Raw genomic sequence first — 16,781 nt, 5'->3', positions numbered from 1 at the left:
TTAGGGAGCAGAGACAATGGCCTGGGTTTTAGCAGCTCATGTGGACAAATGGAACATGATCAGAAACACATGACTACTGTCATCATCTGTTTATGTGCTTGACCTTTTGGTTCTCTCTCTCGGTTTGTTATTGTACTACAGTTGATCTCAGGGCTGTGGCGCTGCTTTTGTACCACCCTCACAACTTATGTAAAACATCTTTGACATTATGAAAACAAACCATACAGAGACATAGATACACAGATGAAGTTGTTAACACGTAGAATGTGTTTCAAGTTGGAACATGTACTTTCTGTCATTGTCCCAGAACTGCACACTTCAGGTCAGGTACACTCCTACACACACGTACATGAACAGTGGAAATAACACCACGTTATAGAATCTCACAGACCTACCTGCCTCAATACGGAGAGACACTAGGTAGTAATAGCCACCTGATTGGTTTAGACCCGTCTTAATGTTTGTTTTGATTGGCTGCCTGGCAGGTCCTAGAGCAGCACATGGACGGGCGTTGGAAGGGGCACATCCACGACAGCCAGAGGGGCACCGACCGGGTGGGCTACTTCCCCCCGAACATTGTAGAGGTCATCAGCAGACGCTCAGGTCAGATACACATACACACACACACACACACACACACGCACACACCCTATAAGGTCAGTGTAATCATTAGCCATTCCCCACTCCCATCTGAAAGCAATGGGCAAAGAGAGAGAGCCCTCTGACATTTGCCTCTTTCATTGCGTAACCGTGGCACCCGCAGCAAACGGAGGATTCGTAGCTTGTTGAGTCAGCTGCCGGCATGTCGGAACATCAACACTCACACACACTCACTCACACACACTCACTCACACACACACACACACACACACACACACACACACACACACACACACACACACACACACACACACACACACACACACACACACACACACACACACACACACACACACACACACACACACACACACACACACACTCTCACACACACACACACACTCACTCACACACTAATTCACTCATCTCCCAGACATGTCAGCACACTCACAATGCAGGATTAAGTCAGAAATGGAAAGGGAAATGGCTTGGAACTGCAGGAGTCATCTGCTATTGTACATTATGTAAAAACTCACACCCTTACCCACACAGTCTACCTCTAATACCGGTTAGATTAACAGAAGGTGTCAGTTACCTACCTAACAGCACAGAAGAAGATAATCCGCCCCACACCACCTCTTTGATGTGCAGGTTGGCGTGGTGACACTCACGGAGCCACTTTGACAGAACAGGGAGCAGCTCAGCACTGCAGTCAGTGAAAAATGACAGGTTTCTGTCTTCTCTGCAAGTCTGTCACCACAACAAAAGATCAGGGGAACGGGAGACCCATCTTAAATTGTCCCTCTGCACCTACTATACCTTCAGAAAGTATTCACACCCCGTTACTTTTTCCACATTTTGTTGTTACAGCCTGAACTTTAAAAGTATTACATTGAAATGTTGTGTCACTGATCTACACACAATACCCCATAATGTCAAAGTGGAATTTTGTTTTTAGAAATCTTTACAAATTCATAGAAAATTGAAAGTTTAAATGTTTTCAACCCCTTTTGTTATGGCAAGCCTGAATACGTACAGGAGTAAAAAGGTGCTTAACAAGTCAATAAGTTGCATGGACTCACTCTGTGTTCAATAATAGTGTTAACATGATTGTTATTATCTGTACGGTCCCTCAGCCAAGTAGTGAATATCAAGCACAGATCCAACCACAAAGACCAGGGAGGTTTTCCTGTGCCTCGCAAAGAAGAGCACCTATTGGTAGTTGGGTGTTAAAAATAAAAGCAGACATTGAGTGACCTAGATACAGTTGTGACTTAAATTGTCTTGACAATCTATGGCAAGGTATGACAATGGCTGTCTAGCAATGATCAACAACCAACTTGACAGAGCATGAAGAAGTTTATATTTATATTGCAGATATTGTACAATCCAGGTGTGCACAGCTCTTAGAGACTTACCCAGAAAGACTCACAGCTGTAATCACTTGCAAAGACATTTCTAACATGTATTGACTCAGGGGTGTGAATATTTATGTAAATTAGATCATTCTGTATTTCATTTTCAATACATTTATAAAAATGTACTACAAAAAATATATATACCGGTATATTCTTTTGCCTTTGTCATTATGGGGTATTGTGTATAGATGGGTGAGATTTAAAAAAATCTATTGGATACATTTAGAATTTAGGCTGTGCCTCAACAAAATGTGGAATAAGCTCCACACACACACACACACACACACTGATAGGTTGTATCGCTACACATCACTGCATTGGAAGAGCAGTGGTGGCCCCTCTTCATGACAGGTTGGCCCCTCCAGAGAACACCCCATTTCCCAGACTGCCTTGGTTGGACTAATCCCTCATGCTTCCAATCCATCCCTTCCTCCTCCTCTTCTCTCAGCATCTCTCCATCCATACCATGTAATGTCCACCTCTAACCATCAGCTTGCTTTAACCTCCTCTCTGTCTGTGTCCTACCTGTTTGACCCTGTAGGGGGCACTCTGTCCCGGCACGCCTCTCTGCCCACCCAGCGCCACCAGCTCCTCTCCAGAGCCCCCCTCTCCTCCAGCCTGAGCTCAGCCCCCCAGACCGACGACTCCTACACACTGTACACCCCCAACAATCCCCACCTGGCCCTCCCCCACACCATCGGCCTCAGCGCCAACCCAGGTATATACACACACACACACCCTTATACATGCACTCAGAGGACAGACGCACATTGAAACCTGTATACGGTACTCAGCCCCCTAACCAGCCAGACAACTCCCCCACCACTGTGAACCGTGGTGAGGCCACAAGGACACCTATGTTCGCCCCCTCTAAACCCCTCTCATGCTCAGGCCCAGCCAATCCCCAGTGCTGCTCCGTGGACCATGGTACCCCCATGGCCCAACAGTGTTGTTATGTCTGATAGGTCGGCCTCCCAGCAGCCTCTCTCAGCCTGGTTGTCCCAAGGAGGACATCTGGGTGCTCAGGAACTCACACACCACTGGTAAGAGTCCCTCCACTGTCCCCCCATGACAATAGCTGGCTGTCTCTGTCCCCATGCTCTACCTTTGTCATGTGCCAGCTTCAAACTGAGCTTCCCATAGCTCCTGCTGCTCTCCCTGCTGCCACAAGATGGGACCACCAGGAAACCTCTGTTCCAGTGACCAAAAAAAAGTGACAATTTCGACAGTCTACAGGACACAGCAAGCTTAATGGGTGCCCTGTGTACTCCGCTGTAGGAATTTTCCATTGTGGATGACCTTTCATCTGTCCTACTGCAGGACTGTAGTTGTAGTTTACCCCTATAGATCTGTAGTTCTGTACCCTTGGCTGCTGTTGCTCTATGCCTGCAGCTCCGCTCCACCATGCAACCATCTCCCTTGGCTTCGTATGGCAGCAAATGACGTCCTGTCCTGGCCTGTGCCACCCCCCCTGATCTGTGATGACTTGGCTGGCTCAGTGACAGGGTCTACAGCCCCAACCTCTGCCATCCTCTGCCAGCTTCAGTTAGAATCATGTGGATGTGTGTGTGACTGTGTTGACGTGAGCTCTGGAAGGACACAGGGGGGAGGTAACTCATTTTGCTCTCCCTCTTGCTGTCCAGCCACCACAGTTGTCTTTAATGTCCCTCACTTCTATCTCTCTCTTTCTCTTCTCTCTCTCTCCATCCTCCTCTCCTGTGGTCCTATCTAGCAGGTGACAGGAACAGTGTAGGGAGTACGGGCAGTGTGGGCAGCACCCGTAGTGCTGGGAGTGGACAGAGCACAGAGAGTAACACTGCTCTCAACGGACAACACCACCAGACCACCGCACTCCCAGACACAGCCAAAGTACTGGACCAATTGTTATTTCAGCTTTATTTATCCTGGCTAGTCTTATTGAGATAGATAACAATGCTAAAATAATTGCAAACCTTACTCACAGATATGAACAGAGGAAATGTGATATTGTGATTTACTGTCTTTGTATGTAGTGCCAGGCAACAGATTGTTTATCGCTGTGCTCTCTGTAACTTGTCTTGTGCTCTGTTTTGATGTGCAGCCAGCGCCCTCTGCTGGTGACTCAGGGCAACCAGTCCCCAATAAACAGCCTGACCTGACTGCAGGTAGGAATACCAGCCCTTTCTCTCATTACTGTTACGTACCACAACATTTCTCCCGAAACTTCACCTTTCTAGTTTGATTTGTGCTTATTGGTAGAAAACATCCTGAGCACCATTAATTTAACTCTCCAGTGTGTTTTCTTGTCTAGTGGTTCTGGGTGCTCCTCGGAGGCCGATGGTGAACATACAGAGACCAGGGGAACAGCAGTTTGTCTCCCCACAGTTTATACGTCCTCAGCAGCTACTGGAGGGCAAGGTGAGACTCAGACACAGGACAGGACAGACACAGGCCAGGCACTAGCCAGGCACAGGACAGGACAGACACAGGACAGGACAGGACAGACACAGGACAGGACAGACACAGGCCAGGCACAGGACAGGACAGGGACAGGACAGGACAGGACAGGACAGAACAGACACAGGACAGGACAGACACAGGACAGGACAGGACAGACACAGGACAGGACAGGACAGACACAGGACAGGACAGACACAGGACAGGACAGGACAGACACAGGACAGGACAGGACAGACGCAAGACAGGAAATATTGTCCATGTTTGCCACACATTACAACTCATGAATGTATTTTTCTGTGTACTCTGTATGCCACAGTGAAATACATGTATCTATTAAAAGACAGGAGGACAGTGAATAGGCCAGTAGTTGATGTTAATGTGAAACTCAACCCCTCCCCTCTGGTGTAGGATGCAGAGGCCATCTACCAGTGGCTGAGTGACTTCCAGTTGGAGCAGTACACTGGGAACTTCATCACGGCCGGCTACGACGTCCCCACCATCAGCAGGATGACCCCAGAGGACCTGACAGCCATCGGCGTCACCAAGCCAGGCCACCGCAAGAAGATCTCCATCGAGATAGGAAACCTCAGCATCCCCGAGTGGCTGCCTGAATACATCCCAGTAAGGTCTTACTGATGCCTGTGTCAGTTTTTACATTAGTTTCATAAAGGTTTCAACTGTCTGACTGTGACTCTTCTCCTTCTCCAGGCAGACCTGGGGGAGTGGCTGAGTACCATAGGCCTGCCTCAGTACCAAAGGAAGCTGTCAGAGAACGGCTATGACTCCATCAGCATCGTACGGGACCTGACCTGGGAGGACCTGCAGGAGATAGGCATCACCAAGCTGGGCCACCAGAAGAAGATGATGCTGGCCGTGAAGAAGCTGTGTGACATCCAGAGGGCCATCCTGGCTGCAGAATCTGGCCAGGGCACGTTGCGCCGCAAGCCCCCTGGAGCCCTTCACCTGGTCACCATCGAGCCCCCTGACAGCGCCTCCGACTGCCCCTCGCCCCACACCCCCAAGATGCTGACCTTCCAGGACAGTGAGCTGAGTGCTGAGCTGCAGACAGCCATGTCCAGCCACTACCAGGAGGGCCTGGCCTTTAAGAGTGCTGTGGGCATGTCTCGGAGCCAAGAGAGCATCGACGCCCGGTCCAGGGGCTCAGGGCGCTCCCAGGACCCCCCCACGGCCTCCATCACTCCCCACAGCCTCTCACAGGAGAGCCTAGGCAGCAGCAGCACCTCCACCAGCCTCAGTGCTGACAGCAGCCCTGCCAAGGAGAGGAACATTCCAGAAGGCTGGGACCAGAGGTCCATACTACAGCAGCAGCTTCCCAAGCAGGTCCCCCTGGGGGCAGCCACCGTGTTCCAGTACCCAGCCATCCCAGCCAAGCCTAAAGGCCCTGGGTCTCACTCCCTAGGCTCCTCTCCCCAGGGCTCCCCAGCCCAGAGGGGCTTCAGCTACCTCCACTCCCACTGTGGCAGCACTGACCTGGGCCACGGCTCGCCCACCAAGCCCTTGGCACACACCTACCACGCCATGACCCTGGCCCCGCCTAAGAAGCGCAGCCAGAGCCTGACACGCTATGCCCTGTCAGACGGCGAACCAGACGAAGAGGATGACGACTTGGCTCCGCCGTCTAGCACCCTAGAGTCCTACGCCACCCTGACCCGCCGGCCCGGACGCAGCCAGCTGGCAGGCATGCAGACCACACCCGTAAAGTACGGCACTGTGGGACGTAGCCAGTCCTTTGCCGTGCGCGCTCGTAAAAAGGGTCCCCCTCCAGCCCCACCCAAGAGACTGAGCTCGGTGAGCAGCAGCCTCAGCGTTGGGTCCACTGAGAATATGGCGCCCTCTCCTGGGGGGGTGGAGACAGACAGCCCAGGGAGCGTGAGGAGCATCGCAGCCTGTCTGGAGGCCTCCACTGAGGGGAAGAGCCTGTCCAGGCCCAGGCTGGACCTCCTCCAACCAGAGCCTCCCCTCCCCAGCCTCACCCCCTCAGGACTGGAGCCCAGAGAGGCCTCCGCAGGGATGAGGAGGAGGGTTCAGAGCGAATGTGTTCCAGCCCAGACCGACATCCAAGACCATTACCCAGACCCAGAGCGAGGGGTGAAGTCAGACTCTGAGGAGGAGGAACCTAAGGCACCGGGTTTGGATGGCTCCTCATCCCCTCACAATAGCTCCAGCGAGTGTATCCCCTTCGCCGAGGAGGGCAACCTCACCATTAAGCAGAGGCCCAAGGTGGGAGGGCCACCCAGGGCCGAGAGCACTGTGGAGATCCCGGCAGACAAGAACGGGCCCACCAAGACAGCCCTGGAGGTGCCTGAGTTTAACCTGAAGGAGTCAGACACTGTGAAGCGGAGATACAAGCCTAAAGACCATGCTGGCAGCTCTCCCACCAGTGACAGTGAGGGCCAGATAGGGTCAGACTCCAGTCCAGGCAGCAGGCCCCATTCCCAGAGCTGTGAGGAGGTGAGTCTGGTCAGTCTGAGGATCAGTGAGGCCAGTCTGGAGGGGCTGGAGAACCTAGCAGTGACAGGCACACCCCTCAAACCCCCCGTCTCCCCCAAGCCTCACAGCTCCCACGGACCCCCCGTCACAGCCCCAAAACCGTCCCGACACAGTCTGGCTGCTGCTACAGGTAACTTATTACACATGGAAGCTCATTATTATGTCTTTCTGTTTTTATCATCAATTCTGAGTTTCTGTGTTTGCTTCCTGTCCAACAGCCATAGTGCCGCCCACTATGACTGTCAACGTGGTACAAAGTCTTGCCTTCTCAGCCCCACCATCACCCACACCCAGCCGGTGTCCCCCAGCCCCAGGGCCTCAGTGCCAGGCAGCCCAGACAGGCAAGCCCCAGGTCTGTGTGGTCGGCCCAGGCCCAGGGGTAGAGTCTGGCCCGGGGTTAGAGGTGGTGCAGCAGCAGAGGCTGGAGCAGACCAGCACCTCTCTGGAGGCAGCACTGCAGGCTGTGGAGAGAAAACTCACCCAGGAGGACAGCACTGACGGGTAAGAGAACACGATCAACACCTCCCCATTTCCTGTATTTACAGGCCATATACACTCTACTGTTTATGTGAACTGAAGTAGCATTCGTGCAACATTGTATCTGTCCCATTATGGTGTCTGTGAGAGCATGGGCAGCGCCATTGAGGCCATCTCCATTTTGAAGTAGTCTGTTTTCTTCTTCTACTACTTCTGAGTTGGTAAACAAACTGAAAGGGTGCATACTGCAGCTGGAGTGTGTTGTCTGAACAGGTATAAAGTCAAGGTTGGTGATTTACTGTCACTTCAGTTATGGAATGTTTGCTCATGACCTGGATGGACCTGGATGGAATTATGTGATCCTTCCTTAACCCATATTTGACTACTTCAAAATGGTGAAAGTCCTCAATGGCACTGCCCTTGATAAAACAGGTTTTTGAGCACTAGAGTCCTCTATCTATCTCCATGACTAAACCCTGCTTCTTTTTCCACCTCCTGACAGTGGGGCTAGCACAGTGAAGTCAACGGGCAACATTCTGGATGACATTGGCAACATGTTTGATGACCTTGCTGACCAGCTAGATGCCATGCTGGACTAAGCCCTCTATCCACTCCACTGACCAGCCCACTGACCCTTGACCCTTCACCTCAGGAAGTACTAATGACCATGAGAGGGAGAATGGAGCAGGTCACCCCACCTAAGTGTTATCTCCGACCCCGACGCCCTTCAAACTACAGACCAACCCCCACCACCAGACTAACAGAAAACATATGGGACTACATTGTAGGATGTGCCATGGAGTGGGATGGTTTTAATGAACAGTGTGGATCCATCTCCCTCCTCCCTGCCTCCATGTTGCCACTTCCTCTCCTTTCAACACCAGCACTTAACTCTGCTCTACAGTGCTTTGCCATCAGTCACAACAACCCTGTTGGTTTCAACACAGGGCCTGACTGACTGTAGATACATGAGAGGTGGACAACATACTGTACCAGTACACTGTTGTATTGGGTTGTTTCATACAACACCAGTTAAACTGTGTTGTCCTTTTTATTCTACCCAACATCCTCCATTTCTTCGTCATGTTGGTGTGCCTTTCTTCCCCTCTTTTCTCACAGTCTCCACCTCTGTCTAAAGTCATTGTTTGGCCGTAGAGAGAGAGACAATGGGGAGAAGTGTTTTTATCCTGGCCTATAGAGGAACCATTCCTAGACAGAATATTACCATACACTACCATTTGTATTAGACACTGTATCAGTCATTTGACCTTTGTGTTTCACCATGTCTGACCATTTCAATTGGACCTTATTGATATTTTCAATACTCTTGTATTTGATCCATTTTCTACCAAGTTGACCACAATGAAAGTGTTTGTCTTCCTCAAGGCAAGGTGCCAGTACGTTTGTGCTGTTAAAATCTTTAGTAATCATCCTTTAGTAATACAGAATGACTAGATGCTGTATCATTTCTGGTTTTATGAAGCTATGTAAAACATTTGGAAGTGCTGGATGATATTGTTTATACAAAAGGGAAGAAGACCTTTGCTTTTCAAAGCATATTTAGCTATCGTCACTGTCCACACTGTCAGTATAAGGAGTTATACGTGATTTGTACAGCCGAGGGATGACATGCAAGATATTCATAATGTACACTATTTTTGAAAGAAAAACAAACATTTTAATGTAGATTAGTCCAACTAGTATTTAAATGAGAGTATCTAAATATGTATATTGTATACTTATAGGTATATCTGGGAGCAGAATCATATTCAACCAAAGTTCTTTGTACAGATTTTCCTTCGATATTTTCAATATTTCCATAAAATGCAGAACCATTGTTAAAGGGTTCTGGTCTTCCTTATTGTAACATGAATGAAATTAATTATCTACATGGTTATCAAAAATGGTCTGTTTTTTCCCCTGTCCACCCAGCATTATATGGCTATGTTCCATATTTGGGCATGCTACAGTACTTCTAGCAGGGGGAATGAACTCTTCTATGATGCGTTTCTGTCTTCCTCATGAACTTTCAAATCATTAACCCTGACTTGTATGATTGTGTAGTGTCCTCTGTACTGTAAATGTTTGTGTCGTTTCAGTGTGAATGTGATCCCTGGCTGTAACCTGGGTTTCATCTCTGTCCTTCTCAGGAATGTCCCACCTATTCAGTTCAAGCTGCTGTCACATTAAACACGCACACCTGACTCTGTGTTATAGAAGGAGGAACAGTGGTTTTGAAGAGGTGGGGTGAAGGAGAGCCTTGCGTGAATGTGAAAGAAGTCTGTGTGTCTCAGACAGAAGTGAGACCTGCTAGAGGCACCTTATTTAAGATGGCTCTGTGGATATATATTATACTGTCTTGAGTTATCAACATCTGTCCTTTTTCATCCATCTGGGTCTTCATCTGGTTACAGTTAACCATTAAATATTCAAGTCTGATCCTGTTGACTTCTCTCGTTCATTTATGGAATTAAATATCCAGAAGCCTTTTAAGAGTGGGTGCATTTCATCTACACCTTCATAGCACAGACATAGATTCCTAACATTTATGTTACTGTAGTCTTAATTTAAATGGAGAATCATGGGACAACAATGATGAGATCTACAATTTAATACAGTATAGAAATAACATGAACAGTTAAAGAGCATGATAACACCCCCATACAATTCAATAGTCAAAATAGTGAATCTCACTGTCATTCTCCATACTGAACATACACATAACATTTAGTGAAGCGCAGACATTTATATTCTTATTAAAGAAAGAAATGGTGTTTAAGTACATCTACGTAAACGTAAAAACCTCAAAGCATTTTGACAATGGCCATAAAGAAAAACTCTGAAATTAAAAGTATCGCAATATACAGTGGTAATGGCAATGCTATAAGGTTTTCAGCCTTCACATTTACTGAAGTAAGACTGGTATGGATGGACACTGCACCAACATGTCGTTCCCCAATGACTGACTGACTGTCAGTGGTTGTCGTTCTTCAGGTGTTTTGGTCCCTAAAAGGTTTGTAGATAATAGAATCTACCACACACCCAGAGCTGATTAATGAAGGTGCTGAAGGCAAAAACTGGAGAAACATGAGAAAGTCTCCGCACACTTCCAGTCAGAAGCCAATTTCTTCTGAAGCTCGACTGACCCAAAGCTCAGCTACATGAAAGACATTTGCATCTGACTGGAAGTGTGAAGAGGCTTGCTATTTGGTCCCTGAAAGGTGATATACTAGACAGGTATGTAAGTGTCTGGTCCCATTCAAAAATATTGTTTCATGTGTTTCAATGACTGATTAAGGTGTAGAGGAATGGCCATAAGAGAGACCTACTCCACTATACCGACAGGCACCAGGCTATGACCAGCAGGGACTTCCAGGGTCTTTTGGGCATATACACCCAGGTACAAGACACACACACACACAACCATTTCGACACGTGAAATGGAATAATTAAGAACTGATTTCAAATCACAATACAAAGATTCTTATCTGATGTAGCTGTTTCCTTTCCAACATTGGCATTTTCGTCTAGATATTGTTAGCACATCATTTATAACATCTGGAATATAATACAAATATCTGTGTATATATTTTACATACATATACCTGTATTCTCCCTCACCAATAGTTAAACTGCTGGTTTTAATGAGTCATAGAAAACATGGGGCTTAGAACAACCCTTCTCTCTCTCCATCCCTCTCTCTCCTTCACTGACCTCTCTGTGAGTATCTACTGTATGTGGGTGTGTGCAGGGCGAGGTGCTCTATCTACAGGTTGCTGAACAGTTCATTTTTCTTGCTCCAGTCCATGGGCGGGGCCCTCTTGTTGGAGCGTTTCTGGTGAGCACGCTCCTTAACCTGCTGCAGGGACAGGTTCAGACCCGGGATGGCGCCCATGATCACTGGCTCAGACAACTGACCAACCAGGGAGGAAAGAGAGGGGTTAAAAGATAGTGTGAGAGAGGAGTAGAAGTAGCGATAGAAAGCACAAGAGACACAAGCCCTGTTTATACCTGGTTCTAAACATGAGTACTTTGTACTGATCTTGTCCGCATTCTGATTTTGCCAGCATATTTAGACAGGTGTAGATGACTAAAAGACACATTGTGAACTGATTGTGATCTGATCTTGTGTCACACAAGCAATTGTAAACAGATCTGGATAGTGAAACCATTTAAATCATTATCCCGCCCTCTAAAATAATTGACAGGTGACGCCATTGACTTATGGCATCAATGTATCTTAAAATAAATACATATTATTTTGAAAGAATATATGTCAAATCATTTTCATACAGGTCACAACTGGTCACAATGTGGACACAATAGAGGGATAAGAGATGTAGATGCAACGGCTACAATGTGGGCCCAATAAGAATGTGCATAAGATCACGACAAAGGACACATGTTAACACCAAGTATAAACGAGGCTAGTCAGAGAAGAAATTGATATTTTGATATTGTAGTAAAGACTATTTTACAAGAGTGTGCTCAAATAATAGACACTATACATTACTGTATAGATGGATACACATTCAGATCATGAGACTTCAGCTGCTTTATAATGCTGCTTCACATGTGTTTTCAGGGCGGGACTTACCTCTGTGGGCGGCGTTGTGAGTGAGGCGTTGGAGGAGGTGTTGCTTGGAGACGGACTGATTGACAGCTTAGAGTCCTGTTCCACCTCTTTGGCCAGTTTTCCATTTCCATTCACCTGCAGTGGACACACAGACAGCAAGCAACAAATCAGATCAAATACAAGTACCCAAAGTGGGGGTCAAGTTTGAGAGAACTCTCCCATGGAGAGTCTGGCTGCAATATTATGTTTGCCCACAGGGAGGCAGACTTGCCTGTGCCCCATACACACACACACTGTCTGACCATGCTGGTTGGAAAGTTGTATGATATGTCTCCCTAGGCCAGTAGAGGCAGCAGCAGCAGTTTGCTAGAGCCTACTGGGGTCAGAGCATTAGAGAAGACCCAATCACCCTGTTCTGCAATGTCAGTGCCTACCTCACCCTAATCTAAGATAGCAGGCGTAAAAAAAAACATTCTGCTTTTCAGGGGAAACAGAAGTTAGGTTGAAAATACTGCATCCCTGAAAACCCGGAAAAATCCGCTTTCTACCGTCCCCATGGAGAGTGACCCCACCCTAACCTCTCTACAACCTCTCAACTCCTCTCTCTCTCTCTGCCTTTCCCTCACCTCTCAACCCTGCCTCCCCTCTCACTTAATCCAATGTTTTGACTGTTAGATTTGGGGGTTAAAATGATGGTCAATGACTGAGGACTAGGATCTCACTACTGATCTGCGCCTGTCTTCTTTACATATGAAGTCTATTAGCATAGTAATAATGTAGTGGAGTTAACCTAATGAAATCTTCTTCTTCGGTTTGTGGCCAGTGTCCTGACTCTGGGTTTATCTGCCTGTTTGGCAAGCCTCCAAATCACTGACCATATCTAGATTATATCACAACACACAATAGAGAATCCCCAGATAATACTATCTGCTATCATATGTCAGATCTCTCTCTCTGTTCGTTGAGTCTACAGTACAGTAGGGGGTAGGTGTGTGCTGGCCTGTCGCCTTACTAAGGGATTATGCACAAATACCTCAGAAGGATTAACATGGTGCTGCTGAACACTCCATGCCTAAACAACAGTGTTTTGCTTTCAGCTTCTTGTTATCCAGCATTACCATGTAAACCCTCTATACTGAGCACACTATTGAGGGCTACACTAGTTCTGGTACTGTATATTTTACAGACACCTGAACCTGGTTCTGTTCTGTCAGGGTAGACTGCTCTCCTGGTATTCAGATTACACAGGATTTACATATAATATCAACACTGAGAGTAAGATACCCTCCCCTGCCTGGGCCAGCCTGCCTGCTGGAAACAGTCTGTTTTACTCATTAATGAGTGAGCTAGCTAGCTAGCTAGCTAGCTAGCGGTCTGTCTGTCTGTCTGTCTGTCTGTCTGTCTGTCTGTCTGTCTGTCTGTCTGTCTGTCTGTCTGTCTGTCTGTCTGTCTGTCTGTCTGTCTGTCTGTCTGTCTGTCTGTCTGTCTGTCTGTCTGTCTGTCTGTCTGTCTGTCTGTCTGTCTGTCTGTCTGTCTGTCTGTCTGTCTGTCTGTCTGTCTGTCTGTCTGTCTGTCTGTCTGTCTGTCTGTCTGTCTGTCTGTCTGTCTGTCTGTCTGTCTGTCTGTCTGTCTGTCTGTCTGTCTGTCTGTCTGTCTGTCTGTCTGTCTGTCTGTCTGTCTGTCTGTCTGTCTGTCTGTCTGTCTGTCTGTCTGTCTGTCTGTCTGTCTGTCTGTCTGTCTGTCTGTCTGTCTGTCTGTCTGTCTGTCTGTCTGTCTGTCTGTCTGTCTGTCTGTCTGTCTGTCTGTCTGTCTGTCTGTCTGTCTGTCTGTCTGTCTGTCTGTCTGTCTGTCTGTCTGTCTGTCTGTCTGTCTGTCTGTCTGTCTGTCTGTCTGTCTGTCTGTCTGTCTGTCTGTCTGTCTGTCTGTCTGTCTGTCTGTCTGTCTGTCTGTCTGTCTGTCTGTCTGTCTGTCTGTCTGTCTGTCTGTCTGTCTGTCTGTCTGTCTGTCTGTCTGTCTGTCTGTCTGTCTGTCTGTCTGTCTGTCTGTCTGTCTGTCTGTCTGTCTGTCTGTCTGTCTGTCTGTCTGTCTGTCTGTCTGTCTGTCTGTCTGTCTGTCTGTCTGTCTGTCTGTCTGTCTGTCTGTCTGTCTGTCTGTCTGTCTGTCTGTCTGTCTGTCTGTCTGTCTGTCTGTCTGTCTGTTCTGTCTGTCTGTCTGTCGTCTGTCTGTCTGTCTGTCTGTCTGTCTGTCTGTCTGTCTGTCTGTCTGTCTGTCTGTCTGTCTGTCTGTCTGTCTGTCTGTCTGTCTGTCTGTCTGTCTGTCTGTCTGTCTGTCTGTCTGTCTGTCTGGCTGTCTGTCTGTCTGTCTGTCTGTCTGTCTGTCTGTCTGTCTGTCTGTCTGTCTGTCTGTCTGTCTGTCTGTCTGTCTGTCTGTCTGTCTGTCTGTCTGTCTGTCTGTCTGTCTGTCTGTCTGTCTGTCTGTCTGTCTGTCTGTCTGTCTGTCTGTCTGTCTGTCTGTCTGTCTGTCTGTCTGTCTGTCTGTCTGTCTGTCTGTCTGTCTGTCTGTCTGTCTGTCTGTCTGTCTGTCTGTCTGTCTGTTCTGTCTGTCTGTCTGTCTGTCTGTCTGTCTGTGTGTGTCTGTATGATATTAGGTCAATAAGGTATTTGGCATCCAAGTCTTACCGTCTTTTCCATGTCTCCGTTGACGACAGGCTCAGGCAAAGATCCTGAAAGCAGAAGAGAACACTGCTCAGTCATGGACTCAACACAAACTCACACTCCCTCCTCCATACCAGCTATTCACAACCATTCAACAACACCTAATCATGGCAATTCTCCAATCTTATAGTCAGTCCTAAATATCCTGTAACTGTCACACCTCCGTCAAACACCAGAACAGAATTCCAGAGTGACTCATATCCCTGCTCCAGAGAACGGCTCCTATTCAGTTCAGGTTTCATCCCAGCGACACGTACTCTGTTACATAGCACAGGTATGTGTAGGTCATCCATTATTCAAACAGGGTTCATCTTCATAGAGATGTTCTCTGACCCTGGTTACCTGCCACGCATCATCACGTCCAAACAAGCTGCTGCATATGAAACCCAGTACCCTAGTGGCCTACCTATATCAAATAGCAAGGATATTAAGGAATGGTTTTCACTTGGCTAAGTCAACCACAGAAAGACAATAAACTATATCTAAACCTGTGTGTCTATCTAAAACAGATAGAGTTGACTGATGAACAACTGACCCCTGGTCGGAGCTGGTGGACTACTAAGACGGACCCTTACCTTCCATGCTTCAACTCCTCTCACACAGACAGACAGATAAACGGTGAGAACTAAGATAGTAACCTGTTATCATCTAAAGATAGCCTGACCCTGGTCTGCGTCCCCCTGTTGAAGCTGCCTCTATGTACCTCTGTGCTCCTTGGGTCCCTCCTCACTGTTTGCACACGGACAAGAGGCTCTTCAGTCCCAATACAGCTAACACTACAGGCTGAGAGGCCACTTGGAGCCAGCGCCTTGGAAACCAAACACAAGTGCTGGCCAGAGGGGTGGTGAGAGGGGAGTGTGGAGTGTGTGTGTGTGTGTGTGTGTGTGTGTGTGTGTGTGTGTGTGTGTGTGTGTGTGTGTGTGTGTGTGTGTGTGTGTGTGTGTGTGTGTGTGTGTGTGTGTGTGTGTGTGTGTGTGTGTGTGTGTGTGTGTGTGTGTGTGTGTGCGCACACATGTATGTGTGTGCGTGTGCGTGCTTGAGTGTGTACCAAAGTCACGGTGATCAGGAGCCCTCTGAGTGGGCAACACGAGAGAGCAGTTACCTGGGCAACGCCTCAATGGAATTTTGCTCCTGTTGGGCATTTTTCAGTCAGATTTAGAAGCCGGTAGCAGAAACCAAAGGAAGTTAGATAGGACTAAGACCTGACCATATGTCCCCCTGGGTAGAACAGGAGTTATATCTCCTTCTACTGCTTCACTATACTCATTCAGAGGACACAGCATGTCAATCATCAGTCAACTTGGAGGTGTAACCGTGCCAATGGATAGCTGTCAAATCAAATCAAATGTTATTGGTCACATACACATCTTTAGCAGATGTTATTGCGGGTGAAATGCTTGTCTAAACAACCAGTGTGGAATCAGAACACAACCACATTCCTCCATGTAAAACAGAGGACATTCTTATCACAACAAAGCAGCTACTGTATTTTTATTGGCGCACTAAAGAAGCATAAAACTCCTAGTTAGGTCAAAATGCATGGAAGACACTAACTGACAGGGGCGGCAGGTAGGTTAGAGCATTGGGCCAGTAACCGAAAGGTTGCTAGATCAAATCCCAGAGCTGACAAGGTAAAAATCTGTTGTTCTGCCCCTGAACAAGGCACTTAACCCACTGTGCCTAGGCTGTCATTATAAATAAGAGTTTGTTCTTAACTGACTTGCCTAGTTAAATGAAAAATAAATATTGTCTACTTCTACCCACCATCTTATTAACGGTACACTCAGAGGCACAGACAGGTAACCTTTTTAATAAACAGAATCTTTGGCCTGATCAGACAGCAGCTGTTGTTTAGGGCAGAGCTTCAAGCAGAGGCATATATAAAGGCAGTCTGGGGCAGGGTGTTGGTGTGTGTGAGGTGGTGTGTGTGGGGTGGTGTGTGTGGGGTGGTGTGTGTGGGGTGGTGTGGTGTGTGGTGGTATGTGTGGGGTGTTTTCAGCACACACACTGACTAATATGCATGTCCCAGACACAGAGGGCACCGAT

At 47.7% G+C, this 16,781-nt stretch overlaps 2 protein-coding genes across 9 annotated transcripts in view; one reads left to right on the top strand and one right to left on the bottom strand.

Moving 5' to 3' along the window:
* The window catches only part of caskin2 (CASK interacting protein 2), a 78,661-nt gene extending 68,777 nt beyond the window's left edge, over positions 1 to 9,884 (top strand). For 2 of the 8 annotated variants that reach the window (XM_031834640.1, XM_031834637.1), the window contains exons 11-20: positions 486 to 603; positions 2,560 to 2,736; positions 2,984 to 3,061; positions 3,751 to 3,887; positions 4,099 to 4,162; positions 4,309 to 4,415; positions 4,866 to 5,078; positions 5,166 to 7,098; positions 7,187 to 7,469; positions 7,948 to 9,884. In XM_031834640.1, the coding sequence (XP_031690500.1) occupies positions 486 to 603; positions 2,560 to 2,736; positions 2,984 to 3,061; positions 3,751 to 3,887; positions 4,099 to 4,162; positions 4,309 to 4,415; positions 4,866 to 5,078; positions 5,166 to 7,098; positions 7,187 to 7,469; positions 7,948 to 8,044 (3,207 nt within the window). In that variant the 3' untranslated portion in view covers positions 8,045 to 9,884. The remainder of the gene's footprint in view (positions 1 to 485; positions 604 to 2,559; positions 2,737 to 2,983; positions 3,062 to 3,750; positions 3,888 to 4,098; positions 4,163 to 4,308; positions 4,416 to 4,865; positions 5,079 to 5,165; positions 7,099 to 7,186; positions 7,470 to 7,947) is intronic. The other 6 variants (XM_031834641.1, XM_031834645.1, XM_031834638.1 and 3 more) reach the window with 5 other exon arrangements.
* Positions 9,885 to 10,041: 157 nt separating this feature from the next.
* The window catches only part of LOC109898672 (Na(+)/H(+) exchange regulatory cofactor NHE-RF1), a 31,289-nt gene continuing 24,549 nt past the window's right edge, over positions 10,042 to 16,781 (bottom strand). Inside the window, exons 4-6 of the mRNA XM_031834646.1 lie at positions 14,700 to 14,743; positions 12,043 to 12,156; positions 10,042 to 11,358 (exon numbers count right to left, since the gene is read on the bottom strand). Coding sequence (XP_031690506.1) covers positions 11,212 to 11,358; positions 12,043 to 12,156; positions 14,700 to 14,743 — 305 coding nt within the window. The 3' untranslated portion in view covers positions 10,042 to 11,211. The remainder of the gene's footprint in view (positions 11,359 to 12,042; positions 12,157 to 14,699; positions 14,744 to 16,781) is intronic.

This window comes from Oncorhynchus kisutch, linkage group LG10, assembly GCF_002021735.2.
Source record: "Oncorhynchus kisutch isolate 150728-3 linkage group LG10, Okis_V2, whole genome shotgun sequence".
NCBI lineage: Eukaryota > Metazoa > Chordata > Actinopteri > Salmoniformes > Salmonidae > Oncorhynchus > Oncorhynchus kisutch.
This window is presented reverse-complemented; position numbering and strand designations above follow the sequence as displayed.